This window comes from Haliotis cracherodii, unplaced genomic scaffold (assembly GCF_022045235.1).
Source record: "Haliotis cracherodii isolate W230 unplaced genomic scaffold, xgHalCrac1.p SCAF_4, whole genome shotgun sequence".
Lineage (NCBI taxonomy): Eukaryota > Metazoa > Mollusca > Gastropoda > Lepetellida > Haliotidae > Haliotis > Haliotis cracherodii.
In genome coordinates this window covers 61,069,656-61,092,128 of record NW_027266297.1, presented here as the reverse complement: position 1 = coordinate 61,092,128, position 22,473 = coordinate 61,069,656, and the positions used below count along the sequence as shown (strand labels likewise).

The window sequence follows — 22,473 nt, the reverse complement described above, 5'->3', positions numbered from 1 at the left end:
AGTAAATATATATGACTTATATTACCCATTAGGTAAAATGAATCATAAATTAATAATTTACACATGCATTTTAGCGGGTCTCAAAAATGGTTTGTCATTATAGGTAATATTGCGCTATACATTATATTTAATGTCTCGTCCAAGATTATTGCACTTACATAGCGACGTGCATGCGTGTGTGTGTGTGTGTGTGTGTGTGTGTGTGTGTGTGTGTGTGTGGCTGCTTGTACTAGTCCGGACTGATGCCGATTTTATGGTGCTAGCCCACTGAGATACCATGCCACAGTTTAACATGAATACCCCACTCAGACACAGCATACTGACTCCGAGCCGACCATTCCTTGTTTTAGTCCCTTAATGCCGAGCGCCAGACAAGGTAACAACAAGTACCATGTTTTAACGTCTTTTGGTATGACGCGGCCGGGGATCGAACCCCGGACCGTACGCTCTCCGGGCGGACGCTCTACCACTGGAGCCTTCACTGAGGACATGAAATAAAACATTCATTTACGTGCGACAGATAATCAACAATTCGTCGTCGCTCCTTGGGTGTTCAGGATGAGTATTTGATGTGCTGCATACTCACTTATCACCAAAGTGGGTTTTGTTTCATTGTCGTCTTACGCTAAGTCAGCAATATCCCAGTTATATTACGAAGGTCTGTAAATATCCAGTTCAGTCCACACAAACCAGTGGTCGATATGATGATCACCGTCTCACTTCGGGATGTGGTGACAAGTCACAGTCTGCCCACCTGTTCCCCGTTTTCGTCGACTGTTACGACAAGCATGTGCTACTGGGGACCTATTCTGCCTGAGAATCCTCTTGTCTTATTCTTGTTTTGTAATCTGTGGTCCATAGTCTTGTCATCAGTTGAGACAAGGTTCTCCGATCCAAGGTCTTGTTATCAGTTAAGACAGGGTTCCCTGATCCAAAGTCTTGTCATCAGTTCAGACCAGGTTTCCCGATCCAAAGTCTTGTTATCAGTTAAGACAAGATTCTCCAATTCAAAGTCTTGTCGTCAGTTGAGAAAAGGTTCTCCGATCTAAAGTCTTGTTATCAGTTGAGACAAGGTTCTCCGATCCAAAGTCTTGTCATCAGTTGAGACAAGGTTCTCCGATCCAAAGTCTTGTTATCAGTTGAGACAAGGTTCTCCGATCCAAAGTCTTGTCATCAGTTGAGACAAGGTTTTCCGATCCAACGTCTTGTTATCAGTTGAGACAAGGTTCTCCGTTCCAAAGTCTTGTCATCAGTTGAGAGAAGGTTCTCCGATCCAAAGTCTTGTCATCAGTTGAGAAACGGTTCTTCAATCCGCTTATAGTTCATATTATTCGTGTGAAATGAAGCCAGTCAAAAGGACACCGAAGAAAGTCAAAACTGCCCATAAAAAAATCAAAATGACCATGATCAATTCAGCTATATTAATTATACAATATCGCTATGGCATTCTGTGTGATCCCATGCCTATATTCGATGCCGTGATATAGGCCTTTACTATTCACAGCAGAGTTAAACCCGACTCACTCACTCACTCATTCACTTACTCCGTTTGACAGATTCATTAACTATTAATCAACATTTAAATCAATAAAATTTCATGTCAAATAATGACATCGGGTAAACGCATTTTCTGAAGACTGTTGGTCACAGTTGAAAATATAGTCGAAGCGGGTGTTACAGTTGATGCATTGAATTGAGAATTTAAAAAAGGTTTGGTCCGGTGACTTAAAATCCGAACTACGTTCTGAATTAATGTTTATGAACAACATCTTTATATTTCCAGCAATGCCCTTTTCTGTTTAATTTCTAGCTTTTATTACAAGTGTTGTGGCGTGTTGTCTTGGCCTTAACATAAAGATTAAGCTAAACTCAATTCTACACAATTAAAAACAGCTTAACACAATGACTGCTCCCTTTGACGTCAGCTTGTAAATAAAGATGGCGGCCAACTCGGATTACCCCTTACATGAAAGTGTTTTTAATGATGATATACGTCGAGTTTCGCAACTTATCAGAACTTATGATCTCTCACAGAAAGACATTCATGGTCAGTTCTAGCCAATCGTCAAGAGTTGTACCCTTTGGAAATAACAGGATTTTTATTCGCGGCTGAAATGGAATCAGATGTGGAAAATCATGTCAAATTTAATTTAATATTTCTTTGCTATTCTTTAATCTGTCATCAGCTCGTGCATACACTACGTCAGATTTTAATGTGAATAGTAACAATTATTATCCACTCGTCAAGTTGTGTGGATATGACAAGTTGTTTAACAACCTATTTGTCGTTAACATTTTATCACAGAAAATATAATGAACTGCCATGAAACGAAATCGTGTGAAATAACTTTCTTAATGGCAGCCTGACCTTATGACGCATTATTCATTTAATAGATGCTAAATGCATACACGATATATCAATATGTAAAGACCTTTTTAATGATAATCATCAACAATCAAGAAAAAATAAAATTACAATCATTGTAAATTGTTGTATTGGTTCAGGTCATAATTTTTCGCTTTAAAGGGACAGTACGTAGATCGTTCTGTGTGTTTTTAAATCATGCATGAAATAATTTCTGAGAGTGACATTACATGTCCTAGTGTGTGTACTCAAACCCAAAAAATAGAGCTCTGCACAGTGAAGCCGACAACGCGCAGAGTAAATTGACTTCATTTTTTTAAAAGAGGCAAATTGGAAAGAAAGCTTGTGTTCTTCTTACGTCTGAGTTCCAAAAAACTAAATGCCGGCTTGATTAGGTAAGAAGCCAATGTTTATCAGAGCCTAGATTACAATATAAATAGGGGGCATGGGTGGCCCAGTCGTCTAAGGTGCCGCAATTCGCTGTGCAGAGTTGGGCACGCCAGAAACCTATGATTGTGGGTTCGAATCCCAGTTCATCCCGATTATGTTTCTGGGTTTGTCAGTACCATACCCGTGCTCGTGGGTTTCACTGTAGTGGTAAACGACTGAGACCTGCATCACTTCGGCTGTCCTCCCACATTAAGCTGACACACCGTGATAGAACTGGAATACTGTTAAAAACGTTGTTAAACCCAACTCACTCACTCACTACAATATATATATGCCTTGGTCGTATAAAGCCAATCACTCTCCTACCTTGGGTTCTTTGCCGCCAGCCGAGTACCTCTGTCACATCGTCATATCTTTGTGAGAAATGGTCTCTGTGTAATTAGGTAATCAATCATGTCAGCGATAGATTGAGATACATAGGATATGAAAATTAAACTTTTAGCTAAGCTCAACATGCTCAAGCCAAGTTACTAATTTAAATGATCTTCATCAGCCTTCAGTAACTACATATTTCAGACATTTTAATACTTTTCCAGGGATATACATGAGTCTGTTTATTTTCAAGTCTGGAAGACACTAAGTTATAAATTCTTGGAGTCCAAGTCATGGACTATGGGGTCTCAGACAGGCGATCTGTGTGAAGTGGACAATTTTCATAAATGTAACGACTGAAACACCCATACTTGTTCACATCCCATAGGACTTACCGTATTCAACGTAATAAGCGCCCAGGGCACACACAAAAGTAGAAATTGGGTCTCTTAGTAGAATATTATTTGGGTGAAAAAATAGAGTTGAAAGATATATTTTGTGGTTTATCCTGACAGCCTGAAATATTTATATACGACAGATATATTTTTTCAGTATTTAATTGCCCATGATTAAGTGTGCATATAACATACGAGTGTGTATTATACGTGAGGTGAGGTGAAATTGGGTTTAATGTTGCATCCAAGATTATTGCACTTATATAGCGCATGCACGTGTGTGTGGCTGCTTGTACTAGTCAGAACTGGTGCCGATTTAAAGTGCTAGCCCCCTGAGATACCATACCTCCGGGCGGACTCTCTACCACTAGACCACTAGAAAAAATGACGTGAAATTGAGCCTTTACCATGTTTACTGAGGACATGAAATAAAACATTCATTCACTTGCGCCAGATAATCCACAATTCGTCGTCACTCCTTGGTGGCTCAGAATGAGAGAGAGAATGAGTTGGGTTTAAAACCGCTTTTTACATTATTCCTGTTATATCACGGCGTGTCAGCTTAATGTGGGAGGAAAGCCCAAAGTGATGCAGGTCTCAGACGTTTACCACTTCGGTGAAACCCACAAGCACGGGTCGAACCCCAGACCTTCCGCTCTCCGGGCAGACGCTCTACCTCTAGACCACGGAGGCGATTCGTATTATTCATGAATAATAAGTCTCGAGTACATTGATCATTCGGAAGAGGTGCAAATTTGGATTGCTCACTAGCCAATATATTAGCAAATATTGCTGTGGGTGCTTATTAGAGCGGGGCGCTTATTACGTTGAATACGGTATCTATTGTTTGCTTCCATTCTCTTTTCTCAGGAGCATAGAATGGAATATTTTGCATCCGGTAAAACCCTGCCTGTCAAAATATTCTGATGGTTGTCAAGATGCATTGTTTGGCCTTCATATTGCATGTATTGCTATTCATCCATATTACATTCGGTGACATGGACAGAGATTCACTGTGTTCACCAGACATATATTGTCTCTGTTCCAGGCAATACAGCTCTCCACTTAGCTGTGATGTTGGGGCACAAGGGTGAGTCAAGCATTCCCTTCTTTTAATCTTTGGTTGTACATGTTAAACATGTAGCCTATTGTAGTAGCTAGCTGACACACTTACTGTTTTGAATTTTTTAGCTCACCTGACTGAAAGTATCATGTATATCATGGCACATTGTCTGTTGACGTTAGCCTTTTAGTGTTATGTTTTACATCACCTCTGAAACGATGAGGCCTATGGTGCTAAGACTTTGTGTGAATGATCCAAGCTATGGCGTCACTAAGAAATGCTCCCAGAATTTAACAGACTTTAAACATGGAAGATATGGTGGCCATATTGAAAATTACTTTTAGCCTATTATTCAGCCATTTCTGCATATGAGATAATGAAAGTTTATATGCTGATATGTAGCAGGTATGTGGTATGCGGAATATCAGATGCATATGTACAAATTATTTTAGTTAAATCCTGCAGTGGTTGTTTATGTTGTTTATGTCTGTTGTTGATCTGTGACTGCCTGTGTTGCCAGAGTGTGTGCACCTCCTGTTGGCCCATGGCGCCCCGGTGAAGGTGAAGAACCTGCAGGGATGGACGCCCCTCGCAGAAGCCATCAGCTATGGCAACAGGCAGACCAGTAAGTAAGCCATCAGCTATGGCAACAGGCAGACCAGTAAGTAAGTCAGCAGCTATGGAAACAGGCAGACAAGTTAGTAAGCCATCAGCTATGGCAACAAGCAGACCAGTAAGTAAGCCATCAGCTGTGGCAACAGACTGACAAGTAAGTAAGCCATCAGCTATGGCAACAGACAGACCAGTAAGTAAGCCATCAGCTATGGCAACAGTCAGACCAGTAAGTAAGCCACCAGCTATGGCAACAGGCAGACCAGTAAGTAAGTCATCAGCTATGGAAACAGGCAGACCAGTAAGTAAGCCATCAGCTATGGCAACAGACAGACCAGTAAGTAAGCCATCAGCTATGGCAACAGACAGACAAGTAAGTAGCCATCAGCTATGACAACAGGCAGACCAGTAAGTAAGCCATCAGCTATGGAAACAGTCAGACCAGTAAGTAGCCATCAGCTATGGCAACAGACAGACCAGTAAGTAAGCCATCAGCTATGGCAACAGACAGACCAGTAAGTAAGCCATCAGCTATGGCAACAGGCAGACCAGTAAGTAAGTTATCAGCTTTGGCAACAGGCAAACCAGTAAGTACGCCATCAGCTATGGCAACAGGCAGACAAGTAAGTAGCCATCAGCTATGGCAACAGGCAGACAAGTAAGTAGCCATCAGCTATGGCAACAGACAGACCAGTAAGTAAGCCATCAGCTATGGCAACAGACAGACAAGTAAGTAGCCATCAGCTATGGCAACAGACAGACAAGTAAGTAGCCATCAGCTATGGCAACAGACATACAAGTAAGTAGCCATCAGCTATGGCAACAGACAGACAAGTAAGTAGCCATCAGCTATGGCAACAGACAGACAAGTAAGTAAGCCATCAGCTATGGCAACAGACAGACAAGTAAGTAGCCATCAGCTATGGCAACAGACAGAAAAGTAAGTAGCCATCAGCTATGGCAACAGACAGACCAGTAAGTAGTCATCAGCTATGGCAACAGACAGACCAGTGAGTAAGTCATCAGCTATGGCAACAGACAGACCAGTGAGTAAGTCATCAGCTATGGCAACAGACAGACCAGTAAGTAAGCCATCAGCCTAAAAGGGTCAGAGAATGAAATGAAACTGCTTTTAATCTTGTTCAATGATCTCTTGAAAGCATTGTCAATTGGGTGAAATAAAGAAAAAGAGTTTTTTAACTGACAACTAACGAGAGTAAACAAGGTACGGTGGTTACTTCCCATGCCAGGTAAATGATATCATCATGATCATGATATCGTCATACATGGAAGTTTCTATCATTACTGTTGAGCTAAATGTTAAGCATGTTTGATAATGATGATGATGATGATGAACCAAATTAATAAAACAGAATTATGTTCACCATGCTAGATCTCACCTGTGTGATGTCTGAAATGTGCAAACTGTGTGGTGATTATGATAAAATTTAAGACATTATCAGCTGAAATAATGATTTGGAAAGTAGAAAGTATTAATACTCATTGATTTGAAAGAGCAGATTGAGACACTTCAAGTTCAAGTGATGTGACAGTCGGATAATATCGGTTAGTTTTAATAAAGATTCCTCCCAGTTCAAGATGACCTGGGGGTTTGAGCTGTGTGGGTTTCTTGTTCATGCTTTCAACACTTCATTTTTAGTTGTCTCCCTTCTACGGAAGCTGAAGCAACAGTCTCGAGAATTGCTAGAAGAAAGGCGTCCATCACTCATCCAAGCCTTGAAGGAAATAGATGATTTCTACCTCGAACTCAAGTGGGACTTTCAGAGCTGGGGTGAGACTTACATGACGTTTCAGCACATTTGACTGTCTTCACTTAAGAATTGACTTTCACTCTGTGTGAGTTCACGACAGTGTGTATTCATAGAGTGAGGACAAAACTGTATGAATGTCAGAGCTAACAATGTTTGGCCCTCAGTCTAACACTCTACAGTAACATCCTTGGTAGTTTATATACAATGAACAGATTTATTTATTATTGTCAAAGGTTGAGAAAGATCTGTATTGAACTACCTCAGTAAGTATGTCGGGGGAACGGGTGGCCCAGTCGTCTAAGGCACCGCGATTTGCTGTGCAGAGTTGCGTCCCTTGGGCACGCCAGAAACTTATGATTGTGGGTTCGAATCCCGGGTCGCCCCAATTATGTTTCTAGGTTTGTCAGCACCATTCTGTGCTTGTGGGTTTCACCGAAGTGGTAAACGTCTGAGACCTGCATCACTTCGGGCTTTCCTCCCACATTAAGCTGACACGCCGCGATATAACTGGAAAACTGATAAAATTGGCGTTGAACCCAACTCACTCACTCAGTAAGTATGTCACAGTGACAAGGCATGTTTTACATTTTTATCAAAATGGCCGCCATGATACATATGAATAATGTGACAGAGAGATTTCTGAATGCATTAACGAACCTATAGTGATTACAAGTGTTCGTCATCATTGATCTATTGGCTGATCATTGATTGTGATTATGAAGATGTGTCAAATAGATACTGAGGTAAATTCATAGATTGCTGTAGACTGTCACTGTCAAACATGACAATGACAGAGTCAATAGTTTGGATGTAGAAGATCTTTTGTTTGTGTTTTTCAGTGCCCTTAGTGTCCAGAATTCTACCTTCAGATATATGCAAAATACGCAAGAAAGGGGCTTGTATAAGGTAATATATGGTACATAAAACTGACAAATTGTAAATACAATACCTGGTACTAAATCATGCACATGGCCTAGCAATATCTTTCATTGCATTGTTGGTGTTTGATATGACATAGAAGCAGTGTTATAGACATGAAATCATAGCTGTTGAAGCCTTGGTACATCTTCTTAGATAACAATAAAACATACATTTTTTTGCAACAATTTTGACAGAACTTGTCAATAATTGCACCCACCTAAATAACACATTTGTTAAGTTCTTGATTAAAATCTCATTTTAAGTCTTGATAGGTATTCTCCCTTCATGTGGTCTAAAATTTGAAGACGCTAGGGCTGTAACGAATACACTATGAGGTGAATACGATGCATATCACGAATATACGGTAACAAATATGAATATTTATTCATGAATACAATAACAAGTTGGCAGTTGATGTATTATTTATTGTACTCAGTCAGTGAAATAATGACAAAATCAATTATTTGACATGGTTTGACCATGTTGACAGTGTTAATTATTATTATATTATACATTTATACGCCGCACTTATCATGCTTATCCAGGTAGTATCTGCTCAAATGCGACAACCAGTGACCACATTACTGTCAAATAAAATATATGAGAGAGTTATCTTTCTTAAGAAATCTATAACATAACAGACAAGTTCAAGTTTTTTTAAAATCATTAATATTAGATTCAAGTGACCGCGAATAACAAATTCAGTTCATGGAGGGATACGGTTTGATCTACCAAATACGCGAGTGAATCGTAACAGCCCTAGAATACACACAGTTAAAGGGTGAATGAGTGAAGATCACTTTTCACGCTAATTTATCTCAGCTGTTATCAGACGGTAGAATAGGTCTTCAGCAACCCATGCTTGCCGTAAAAGGCGACTTTGTTTGTTGTAAAAGGCGACTAACGGGATCGGGTGGTCAGGCTCGCTGACTTGGTTGATGCATGTCATCGATCCCAATGGCATGGATCGATGCTCATGATGTCAATCACTGGGTTGTCTGGTCCAGACTCGATTATTTACAGACCGCCGTCATATAGCTGGAATATTGCTGAGTGCGGCGATAAACAACAAACCAACCAACCTCAGATGTTATCACCATGTTTAAAGTAAACTAGGACAAGTATTAGCTGTTATTAGCATGATTAGACTGATAGTGGTTGTGACTGCTGTTTTCTTTTCATTGCAGATTAGACACAACTTTAGTAGATTTTAATGACATGCATTGGGAGCGGGGTGATATATCATTTGTATTTAATGGCGATGCTGGTCCACGCCAGTCCCTCACAGTATTGGACAACAAACTCAAGGTGTTCCAGCGTATCCGATACGAGGTCAGTCCGACAATGGTAGCTATTATTTATCATTTGACTATCTCTATTCTGTCTTTTAAATGGGAGAATGTTATTATATGCATGTTCATTCTCCTTCAATCTTTCTTCATAAATCATGTATATTGTTATAAGTCAAAGAGTCCATTACAACAGCATTTGAAATCTTTACTACTTCAGATGATCAGATTGCTTGTGTGTGTATTTGGGATGTCATGACTAAGACTACAGATACAATATGTATCGCAGTGGTTTTTTCACAATATAATATGTATCGTGATACTTAATTTGCTGCAATTTTGTGTGAATTTTAAAATTTCATAGGGCATAAACATTATTAAAAATGCTTAAAACTTCTTAAATATCTGGACTCAGGTTTCAAAATAAAAATATCTCATTCAGTCAATACTTAATTTCAGTTAAAACTGGTGTATCAACATAGGTATTTTCTCTTATTAATAACATAGCAAATTCCGGGTGTCCCTGAAATACAAAAGATTATGTATGAATGAATGGGTCCATCTTTAAACACTTACAGGCTTAAAACATGAATCGATACAGTATTTAAAAACGAATGTGTACAGGTAAGAATGAACAGCATATCAAAACATCTGAGAATATTACAGATGTATTGGTGAATCGTGACCTTCCTGGTGTATATGTTTGTAAAGGGTACATTTCAGGTGACAGTCTCAAGCACCCATTGGTTAGGCTCAAGCAGTAATATGACTATCAGCCAAAACTGATAGTATTTGAGCCAGTGGCAACTTGAATTTGTTTCAAAGCTCACACATGTAGCTTGATGAGGCTGGTTCAATCAATGCTGTGCTGTCAGTATTTTTGTAATATTGACAGTTACAGTTGTTTTTGTTGTCATTTGTGCTGTAGCTTGTGGATGACAGACAAACATTTTCCATCTGCATTCAGAAATAATGCTAGGATGTGAGCTGGAACTGGCTAACACGCATACACATCATTGGGATAACATAGGTCAAAATACATTTATGCATCAATATATAGCTAGTTTACCAGAGATCTGATAATAATAGGACCTTGAAAACATAATGACAGTCTTCCTTATGGCTTGTTCTGCGTACGATGATGTTGCGAGCTGTGTTGCAGGAGAGTGAGATGGAGCTGGAGGACGAGGTGGACATCCTGATGAGCAGTGACATCATGGCCGCCCAGATGTCCACCAAGAACATCTCCTTCTCCAGGGCCCAGAGTGGATGGCTCTTCCGTGAAGACAAGACAGTAGGTTGTCCCCCTCTCCTGAAACACAGCTGTCCAAGGCAATAGTACTGCTTATTCACAAGTCTCAAGACCCGTGAAGAATCCGGGGTAGAATAGGTCTTCAGCAACCCATACTTGCCGTAAAAGGCAACTATGCTTGTCATAAAAGGCGACGAACGGGATCGGGTGGTCAGTCTTGCTGACTTTGTTGATACATGTCATCAATCCTAATTGCATGGATCGATACTCATGATGTCAATCACTGGATTGTCTGGTCCAGACTCGATTATTTTACAGACCGCCGTCATATAGCTGGAATATTGCTGAGTGCGGCGTTAAACAACAAACAAACATACACAAGTCTCAAATTGCTCTTTGGGAAATGTACATAATAGGACAATATTGTGATCTGCAAATCATCCGCGATCATTGCGGGAAGCCAGTTTTTGCTCTTGCCATTATTTTGATGCTGATTCATGAATTGGTAGGGAAAGAAATCGCTTCTTAGAAAAATATATTCATGAAATTGTCCCTTATTTTAATTCACAAAACTGATGCCTGTCCTGAAAATGACAAATAATAGATACTGGTCAGATTAAAACTATGATAAAATAGAAAGTGTAGTTAACTGTTGAATATTTATCTACCAATTCCCCTTTTCTTTCAGGAAATGGTTGGGGAGTTCCGGGCAGACTTCTACTGTGTAAATAATTTAACTTTAGAATCTCGTAAAAGGTGAGGCATCATCAACAATTACTGATTCAAAGTGTCCCTGATCTGTCTCACTGTCAATCTCATTAAAATCAGATCACGTCAGAACGACCTTTCATCCGACCAATCAGAGCGTCGCTAACCAGATCATGAAAGTGACAGTCGGAATGTGATTTCTTATCATACAACCTCGAAAACTTTAACACGGGGTATTCCGAACGATAGTTACAGGTTTAACAACTGAATCCATACAATCTAGACCATCTATTAGCCATTCCAGAATGTTCTTTTGTTCAGGTTTCAAATTTGTAATCGTGAATTTGTCCAAATATGTTTCAAAGTGTAGTCGCCAATTTGAAATTAGTGCCATAAAGCACAAGAAAGCTGCCTTCTGATTGGTCATTCTATTGGTCGGTCAAAGTTCGCACAAGGTCGGTCTGACGTGACCCATAATGGGATGTCCTCAGATCTTTGTTTAGCGATAGCGAGAACTAAGGTCTGATTTTAATGAGATTGGCAATCAACCGAAATCTGCATGGCAGTTTACGAACTGGTTGTCGATTTCGTTACGTGATTTTGATTGGACTATGCATAGACTCGTTAGTCCAGTCAAAATATATACATGTAACTCCATAATTCCAGCCTAGTTCAGCAAGGGTGGAAACTGGACTTTTATAGTCCTTGCCTCAGGAAGATGACCACAGACATGAAATTTAGGACTGTATTTTGGACGCTGGTCAATTGGTTTTTCTGTACCTTTGGTCCACATTTTTATGCAGTTTGGATAAAGCCACACTGAACTTTCATCATAGAACATAACATTGTCCCAACTGAGATTTCTATGCTCCAACCACCAGTTCAAATGTTGTTCTTGCTGTTCAGGTTTTAGGAGTGGTGATGGAATTCCGCGTGATTTTCCTCAATCCAATTGTCTCTTTGGAAACATCACCTGTTCCGCTATTGATAATTTTATGTCAAATATTTTCTATTCTATATTTGAATAATGAGTAATATTTGTTTGAAGACTGCTTAAAATTGGAAATAGAATGATTAAATCATAAAATACAAACTCAAAGTATGTGTCAGTATGAAACTTTGGGAGCCAAGCTTTTCCGCGCTATAACCGAGTTAGCGCTATATTGAAGCGCGCAATAGCGAGGGAACATTGTTGTAGAGATATCAGCACAGAATATAATATAGGATGTTGCCATGGTTACAGGAGAGAGCACCTGTCTCCAGAGGATGTACAGAAGAATAAGGCAATCATGGAGAACTTCAGTAAAGGCACCTGGGACAATTGTGCTGTAAGTCTAATAAAGTTGTGTCACCCATTAAATAACATTCATATTCTTGTATAGTCTAAGCACTTTTTCCGTAAAGACATTAAAAACAGAGTTGGCTCAAAAGGCAGCAAAAGGTCGATGTTGCTGCAAGGAATTGGGAAAAAATATAAGATCTGCTTGTCAACAGACTGTGCAAGGTGTCTTGGTGTTTCAGTTTGAGCGCCGCCCATCACTGGAACCACCTGACAACCCCATCACCAGCTGGTCTGAGTACATTAATGCCTTGCCAGGACGACCCCCATGTTTAGGACGGACTCTCATTGCCAAGGAGAGTACCAAGGGCTTCAAGGCAACTGTTGCGATGGTGAGAACATGCAGTGCCCTGCATTTTCAGTACGTCTTGGCCTCCTGCAAGAGTAAAACCTATGATAAAAGTTCTGCGTCTTTTGATGTTATGATGCTGGTGTAGCTAAAAGTAAGGGCACTGCAGGCCTAGTTTTAGTTTCAAGAAGTGCCATGAGGTTTAAAAAGAAATCCTGTTGATGAAAAATGTTCAAAGAACAATTTTTCTCCATTTCAGAGTGAGGATTTCCCGATGAGTGTTGAAATGTAAGTGTTGAAGCTATTCCATACCCATTGTCATTACATTTGGTTTAGAGGATGTTGAATAATTGATAATACATGTTAAACTTATACTATCTCACACTATGTCATACTCCTGACTCAGAGAATGGTTCCTACTCAGACTCCATCAAACATTCCTCTACTTTGGGCCCCTCCCTGTCCTCCACTTATACAGATTGCTGACATTAACATGACGTCTGCTCCTGCTCGGATTACTACAGGTGTCCTTATCAGGACCAAACCGTGAACCACTGCCCTCCAGATTCGTTCAGGACTTTCGATAATAACTTCTCAGGATTCTTTGACTTCCACACAGGCTGTTCCTCCTTGCTCTAAAATGCCCCAATCATCTCCAAGTAGATGTACAGGGGATACGGGTGGCCCAGTCGTCTAAGGCGCCACGATTTTGCTGTGAAGAGTTGCGTCCCTTGGGCATGCTAGAAACCTACGATTGTGGGTTCGCATCCCGGTTCACCCCGATTATGTTTCTAGTTTTGTCAGCACCATACCTGTGCTTATGGGTTCCATCGAAGTGGTAAAAGTCTGAGACCTGCATCACTTCCGGCTTTCCTCCCACATTAAGCTGACAAACCGTGATGTAACTGGAATACTGTTAAAAGCGGCATTAAAACCAACTCACTCACTCACTCACTCATCGTGAAGAAGCAGCTTCCGGGAAAACTGCTGTCATTTCTGTAATGAGGCCTCCCAGTGAAGATACATACGTATTATCCTCAAAGACATGCAGAGATCGTCATGGGACTATGTGAAAACATGTACCGTAACACATGTTATACCCCATCCTCTCAAGACAAGGGTGTTAACTGACAGACACAGTCCAGTTTCCACCCTTGCTGAACTAGACTGGAATTATGAGGTTATATTATATCTGGACTAAGAAGTCTATGCATAGTCCAATCAAAATCACATTACAAAATCAATATCCAGTTTGTAAACTGCCGTGCAGATTTCAATCGATTGCAGGATTTGCAAAGCATGTCTACCGCCAACTTGACGTCAACAGATATTTCCAAATCTTTTCATGTTTTTGATCAAATTGCTTACATGATTTGATGCAGTTCATGAAGTAAGACCAGTTTTATCATAATATAGATATTGATTATCGATCAGATCGTCTTGACTGGGCGCCATCATTTTGTTTGAAGCAAATGCAAGTGATATGAGAGTTGGAATCTGATTGGTCAGTATGAAGGACATAGAAGGGACATAACTCGTAATATCCACAGTGGCTCTAGCCTAGTTCTAGCTTAGTTCGGCAAGGGTGGAAACTGATCTTTTATAGTCTGTTAACTCCCTTGCTTTGGGAAGATGATAATTCCAGATTTCATGATGTTACGTCTGACTAGTGCAAAGGGGTCACATAGCCTGTTTTATCCGCTCACAAGTTCTTGTCTTTTACAACACTAGGCAGTGTTATTGATTCTTTATTTGTATCACCAGCTTACTCATTGTTGGGGTGGTTATCATGGTGACGCTTGGATGTGTTCAGGCAAAATGTTTTTAGAAGCTGGAAACTTTGTTCAAGCACGTTTCCACATGAGAATTGAAAGAGGAAGGAAGAAATGCATAGTGTGAGATAGGATAAGTAATATATACAATTTAATGTAAAATTTACAAGTCCTCCTCAGTTATTTTATGTATTACTAGGTTCAGTCTCTGTCTTCATATGAAAGTTTGAACAAATTTTGTGGACAAGGGGAGATAATCTTCAAATAAAGCAATTAAGTACATCATACGAACATTTGAATTTTCAAAGAGAGATCCAAAATGATTCCTATATGTATGAAACACTTTGATAGTACCTTTTTTCCTTTGCTGTTTAATGAAATTCCCCAACTTCTTGTTGAATGTAGGACCCATGAAGATTCCGGGATAGAATAGGTCTTCAGCAACCCATGCTTACCGTAAAAGGTGACTATGCTTGTCGTAAAAGGCGACTAACGGGATTGGGTGGTCAGACTCGCTGACTTGGTTGATGCATGTCATCGATCCCAATTGCGTGGATTGATGCTCATGATATCAACCACTGGATTGTCTGGTCCAGACTCGATTATTTACAGTATTATATACAGCTGGAATATTGCTGAGTGCGGCATTAAACAACAAACCAAAACAAAACTGTTGAATGTAGTCTTCATGCTTTGCCTGGGGTAGTTCATTGTCTCACTTCTCATATGGCCATGTTCTTTTCAGATTACTAGATGTCCTAGAAGTTGTGGCACCTTTTAAACAATTTCAAAAACTGAGAGAGTTCATGACAACTAAGCTTCCGCCAGGGTTCCCTGTGAAGATAGGTACGTATTATCCTCACCGCCTCTGTGGTCTAGGGGTAGAGCGTCCGCCCGGAGAGCGGAAGGTCTGGGGTTCGATCCCCGGCCTCGTCATACCAAAAGACGTTAAAAGATGGTACTTGTTGTTACCCTGTCTGGCGCCTGTCGGCTCGGAGTCAGTATACTGTGTCTGAGTGAGGTATTCATGTTAAACTGCGGCATGGTATCTCAATGTGCTAGCACTATAAATCGGCATCAGTCCGGACTAGTACAAGCAGCCACACACACACGTGCATGCACGTCACTATATAAGTGCAATAATCTTGGACGCGACGTTAAACCCCATTTCACCTCACCTCACCATGTATTATCCTCAAAGACATGCAGAGATTGATGTGTTTGAGAATGCTGCATTTGACTTGTTTCGTTCTAATATACTTTCTTTGATTTGTTTAGCTTCCTCTGAAATCGTATTTAAAGGAAATCCGTTTCTTTTATTTTAATTTTTCATATATTTTATTGCATCATGCTATCACTATATTAGTGAAGCATATGCATAGGCCTGATGAAGATCTGGGTCAGAATTGGTCTTCAGCAACCCATGCTCATCATAAAAGGCAACTAACGATGTTTGTGGTGTTGTGTTTCAGAAATTCCAGTATTCCCAACTGTCACTGCCAAGGTGACCTTCACAATGTTTGAATGGCAAGAAGAACTCCCAGAAGAACTCTTCATTATTCCCTCCGATTACCGTGAAGACCCCAACCGCTTTCCTGACTTATGACTGTACCTCGAGGCCAACATTGTCCACGTGATGACCAGCGTCCGACATCTCTCCCCGTACATGTTCCAAGAGGATCACCGCCTGTGTATGGACTCAGAGGACGGGCAAGAAGAGGATGAGATATGTGTCGGCATAGATCTGCCACTGACAAACCTAGGCAACTGCAGTGATGAAGTGACACTGTTGATCTAGGGGAGAGCATGTGACGCTGTTCATATAGGGAAGAGAAAGTGACACTGTTGATCTAGGGGAGAGCATGTGACGCTGTTTATATAGGGAAGAGAAAGTGACACTGTTGATCTAGGGGAGAGCATGTCACGCTGTTTAAATATGGAAGAGAAAGTGACACTGTTTATCTAGGGGAGAGCATGTCACACTGTTCATATAGGGAAGAGAAAGTGACACTGTTAATATAGGGAAGAGAAAGTGACACTGTTAATATGAGGAAGAGCGTGTGACACTTGATATAGGGAAAAGCAAGTGACAATGTTAATCTTGGGAAGAGGAAATGACACTTAATAGGGAAGAGCATGTGACTCTGTTAATATAGAGAAGAGAAAGTGACACTGGTAATGAGGAAGAGCATGTGACACTTGATATAGGGAAAAACAAGTGACAATGTTAATATAGGGAAGAGCATGTGGAGAGTTGTATTGTAGCTTGCTCTTAGCGAGTATTACGCATGGTGCATGTGAAGACCAGAGAATACAGACCCAGACTGCAGTGCTAGAGCATGTGGAAGTGCTAGTTGTGATGGATTGTGACATGGACTATCTCAGCTCTGTAAGGTTGTAACATTGCCAGACTTTTGTAGAGATTTATGAAAATACCGATCATTGCATTTTTGGACACTTTTATATTTAAAAGGACTGCTTTTATGATTAATTTATTTGTTTTAGATACAATTTATCAGGTATATCAGAGAGGCAGTCATCTGCTCATATTGCTAGACAATAAACGGGACAACTGAGTCTTGACTGACAGTTAGACAGAGATTTCAATTGGTATAAGTGTTTGAGGATGATTGTTAGATGTGGACATAGCTGGTTCTAGAACATCAGGATACATGATTGATCCTTTATTGTGAAAGTGTGGAAACATGACTGATCCTTTTTTGTGGAAGTGTGGAAACATGGCTGGTCCTTTATTGTGGAAACATGGCTAGTCCTTCATTGTGGAAGTTTGTAAACACGACTTGTCCTTTATTGAGGAACTGTGGAAACATGGCTGGTCCTTTTTTGTTGAAGTGTGGAAACACGGCTTGTCCTTTATTGAGGAACCGTGGAAACATGGCTTGTCCTTTATTGTGGAAGTGTGGAAACACGACTGGTCTTGTATTGTGGGAGTGTGGAAACACGGCTGGTCCTATTCTGTGGAAGTGTAGAAGCATGGCAGGCCCTATATTTTAAGGAAAAATTACTGGTCCTATATGTTGAAAGTGAGGAAACAGGGCTGGTCCTATATTGTTGGAAAATGTGGCTGGCTACAGTGCATCAGGAAACAAGAAGATTTACATATGAAAAAGAGAAAGCATGCCAAGTGAAAAATAGGCTGAACATGTGACAGTGTAGATACTCCATATCATGCCGATCAAGAAACATGGCTAGTCCTATTAAATAGAATGTATGATGTATTCTTAATTTGTCAAGGAAACGATGATGTTGGTGAACAGTGTCACTGGTTTAAGTGGACCAATGTTGCCTCGGCCTTTAACACCAGTTACAAATATTGTTGATGATGACAGAACAGCATTATCTTTCACCAATCAGTCCCATACGAACACAGCTCATCTCACATTGTAATGTGATCCTTTCAGCACCTACTGCCCATACTGAAAGATCCACCAACACTGATGTGATTAATATGTTGTAGTAGCACGCTGTTACATGAAGCCCATCTTCCCGAGGCAAGCGTGACCACTAGCCTATATCAAAGCCTAGTTTCTACCCTTGCCACATCAGGGCCACTTTTCTTGGCTCGACCCTGGCGCCACCTCGTGGAGATCACAAGTTGTGCCCTTGTAATGAAAACTCGATATCCAATCAGATCACTGTTCTTATCTTGTATAGCTTCACAAAGATAGCAACTATCACAGGCAACCTAGTCAATCAAATGATGAAAACATTCGCAGCTTCATCCCTGACACAAAAACATAGGCAGTCGTTCAGGGGTTTAAAGATGGAAAAACATATTTGTATCAACAAAGTCAGGCGGCGGTAAATCACATTCACACGAAGGTGTACCGGTCGTGGATGTTGATTTTGTGAAATGTTGTCTGATTGGACTATCAATATGTGCGACAGTCCAATCATATTTAGCACAGGAAAGGGGGCTTGATGTGGCAAGAGTGGAAACAAGACTTTGATGAAAAGGCTGGTGGACGCTCTCACCTCGGGACGATGCATGAAGCCCAACATGTGTGGAGGTGCAGCAGCCAAGGTGGAGCTCAAATATCACAGATCCAGCTGTTGACATTACCAGTTTAAGATCCTCCTATCTGGTAACATTAGAGCAGCTAGTTGTCGAGCTGTACAATCTGAATGACACTAGAGCAGCTGGTTGTCGAGCTGTACAATCTGAATGACACTAGAGCAGCTGGTTGTCAAGCTGTACTATCTGAATGACTCTAGAGCATTGGTTGTCGAGCTGTACTATCTGAATGACACTAGAGCAGCTGGTTGTGGAGCTGTACTATCTGAATGACACTAGAGCAGCTGGTTGTCGAGCTGTACTATCTGAATGACACTAGAGCAGCTGGTTGTCGAGCTGTACAATCTGAATGACTCTAGAGCAGCTAGTTGTGGAGCTGTACAATCTGAATGACACTAGAGCAGCTGGTTGTGGAGCTGTACTATCTGAATGACACTAGAGCAGCTGGTTGTCGAGCTGTACTATCTGAATGACACTAGAGCAGCTGGTTGTGGAGCTGTACAATCTGAATGACTCTAGAGCAGCTTGTTGTGGAGCTGTACTATCTGAATGACACTAGAGCAGCTGGTTGTGGAGCTGTACAATCTGAATGACTCTAGAGCAGCTGGTTGTCGAGCTGTACAATCTGACTCACTCTAGAGCAGCTGGTTGTGGAGCTGTACTATCTGAATGACACTAGAGCAGCTGGTTGTCGAGCTGTACAATCTGAATGACTCTAGAGCAGCTGGTTGTCAAGCTGTACAATCTGAATGACTCTAGAGCAGCTAGTTGTTGATAGTAATATCAAGCAAGGCTGTTAATCCCGTTCTCCCATTTAGTCATGTTAATGGCCTAAGCCTGCATGCTCTGCCCTGACATTTCTGTTGTATTCCCAGTCTCCTGTGTGTGACTGTGTATATATATCATGTGTGATAGTAGACTAGACAGGTAGATTTTGTACATGATGTACATAGACTCAGCTGTTATATGCAAATCATTGGCAATGGGAGTGGCAGCATTGTTTGACGACTGCCACATAGGGTTGGATGTGCTTCAGGTAGTCAACAATTAGATTAATTTATTAATCTGTCTGTTAATCATTGTTAGTTCCAGATACGAATGCTATGATGACTCATTATCATAAATTTTAGTAGATAACATAAAAACCTTTAAATCATGCTAGTTAAGCGGTAAATTGATCACAACAGAGTCTTAAGACTTGTTTCCAAATTGAGTGGGAGTTGTGTGTCTAGTGTTTAATATCTAGTCATGCTTGAAGACCTGGATTAGATTCCCATGTTTAGAATGCGTGAAGCCCATTCTCAGAGTCCTCTGCTTTGGCATATCCGGTAAGCCGACGTCAAATCTGATGCCAGCTCTTATCTGCAAAGTTGGTGAACAAACATATCATTAGCTGATTTCATTAGGAACGTATCTGTTCAGGGGCATTGGTTCTATTCCAGACTGTTTGACATATTCTCAAAGAGTGGTGGGAAGGTGGTGGTTGTCGTTGATAATTCTTGATTGTTCAGAGGAAGGAATACAGGGTATGTGCATTGACTTGTATCATGATCCCCCTGGGCATCAAGCTCATCATTTGTGCCAACTTAAATATTTATGATGAGGTAGCTAATCATGTTTTGGAGGATGTTGTTTGTCAAGTTTTAATTTTCTTCAAGAAGTGTATGGTGTTGACATGGTTGAAATAGTTTGTAGTAACTCATGTGATGCAATCAAGATACACATTACATGAACACTGAAGACAGGGAACATTTATATCTAGGTTACACAAGGTTTTTTTCATAATTGGACTGGAATATTTTAATTGATTTGTTTATTATTGTCACAGAATATTTTCCTCCCCAAGCAAGTCTCTAGGGCAGGATCTTGCACAATCGGGGCCTCTTTCCTCTTTCACGCCAAGAAGATCATAACTCCCATACGTTAACATAACCTATGACAGTTATATACAGGGGTGAGAATCTTCTGCGGATCCGCAAATTTTAGTGACCACAGATCTGTTAAAATCTGATTGCTTCCCCCATAAGCACCCCCAAATTATGGACAACACTCCATTGCAAAGAAGTTTCAGCTGGAAAGGAAAATATCCATTCTCATCCCTGCATAAAGCTGTGATCACTTTGTGTTTTCAGATGATATTTTTACAGGAATGCAATAGATGGAAGAGCTGGCTGGGCAGTGCCGTGCAGGGGGGGGGGGGCAGTTGCCCCTCCCAGGATTTTTTATAGAATCAGTTTTATTTGAATCAAGTTGGGGACAAGTGATACTTGTACAAATATTTGCCCCCCCCACTGTCAAAAAAGTTAACAACGGCCTTGCTGGGTCATTGCGTCAGCCTTGATTTCCTGAACGTCACATTATGCCAAGACCACTGTCTATTTACAACACTCTTTTGATCGTCCTCCTTGTCTGTAAAATGATCAGCACTCCATGATCAGCTCTACAGGTCAACATCGAAACGCTTACAGACATGAGACATGCAAAATGACGATGAATGTGTCACAGTAGATGATTTCATTGAGAGTGTGAAACTGTGTGGATCGTTGCATGTGTTTTCAACCTCTGTATTGTCTTGCCTTTTACAGGTTGTTGTGATATGGCTGGCATATTGCTGATTGTGACTGGTGTGAACCAAACTGACCATTCTTCTTTCACACTCAGACACCGCAAGAGTTATCATTCTGTCTTTTTGCTCACAAATTATTGTTTGAATAGAACTTTTGAAAAGGAGAATAATGCAAAAATCGTTCCATTGGCTAATGTCCAGCAAGTGTAAGAAGTTGACATAAGTACGTATTTACTTTCATATTGAATACTTATTATAGAACATTAAAGGGTTGGTTGCATTAGAATCCTGGTTGGACTGTAATTGGCGATTTCCTCTTCAGACTTTGCATCCATTATCTTTGCCAGGATCTACAGGTGGTATGTTTTAATCCATAATTCAGCAGGATTGTGAGCCTTGCTGATTAGTTTCACCCTAGTAGTAAGCCTCCCTCATTTTAGGTGGGGGCACAGATGACCCAGTCGTCTAAGGCGTGGCAACTCGCTGTGCACAGTTGCGTCCCTTGGACATGCCAGAAACCTGTGATTGTTGGTTAGATTCCGGGTTCGCCTCAATTTTGTTTCTAGGTTTGTCAGCACCATACCTGTGCTCGTGGGTTTCACCAAAGTGGTAGATGCCTAAGACCTGCATCACTTCGGGCTTTCCTCCCACATCAAACTAACACACTGTGTTATAACTGTGACACTGTTCAAAGCAGCTTTGAACCAAACTTGAAAGATAACATGTAATCCAACTGTTTTTTTGTATTTAAGATCTATCAATTGAAATTTATTTGAAATCAGAAACAAAAAGCACATTTATCCTTTATGTAATGATTATCAGATTATTTGACATCTGATCTTGTACTACAACAATTGGTTTTGGTATTTCTCTGTACATTTAAACTTATGCCTATTTTCTTTGTGGACAGATGCACGAGAGATGATATCTGATATTCTGCAGTATGTTCTTGTCAACTTCAGACAACAATTGTACATGTGAAGACGTGTTGTTGCAGTACATGTATATTATTCTAGTCGGTGACCTTAGCCGACACATGAGATGTGATGGTCACATGTAAACATCATGTCCATAAGCTGCCTGTTGATGTCTTCAAACCCAGTGATCACCTGTTATCTCTACACTGTATGTCTTGCCGTTGTTGTCCTACTCCTTTGTTCTATGTACAGTGCTGTGAATGTCCGACACAGATGAGAGATGTGTTTTGTACTTTGATAACTAATTATGATGGTCTTTACTCTATTTGTGGTGCAGATGTTAATAGTTGGCTGTAACTTCATTGTTAATGTTATAACCAGTGTAATTAGAACCCAGGAACTTATACTAAACCAG

At 40.5% G+C, this 22,473-nt stretch overlaps 1 protein-coding gene across 1 annotated transcript; it reads left to right on the top strand.

Moving 5' to 3' along the window:
* Positions 1–1,938: 1,938 nt before the first annotated feature.
* Positions 1,939–20,746, top strand: LOC139478342 (ankyrin repeat domain-containing protein 13C-like). The gene is made up of 13 exons (XM_071260777.1): positions 1,939–2,047; positions 4,571–4,612; positions 5,106–5,210; positions 6,858–6,989; positions 7,809–7,875; positions 9,078–9,222; positions 10,342–10,473; positions 11,120–11,187; positions 12,383–12,467; positions 12,661–12,810; positions 13,027–13,055; positions 15,285–15,385; positions 16,012–20,746. The coding sequence occupies exons 1-13, from the start codon at positions 1,939–1,941 to the stop codon at positions 16,143–16,145; spliced, it is 1,299 nt and encodes a 432-aa protein (XP_071116878.1). The 3' UTR covers positions 16,146–20,746.
* Positions 20,747–22,473: the final 1,727 nt, after the last annotated feature.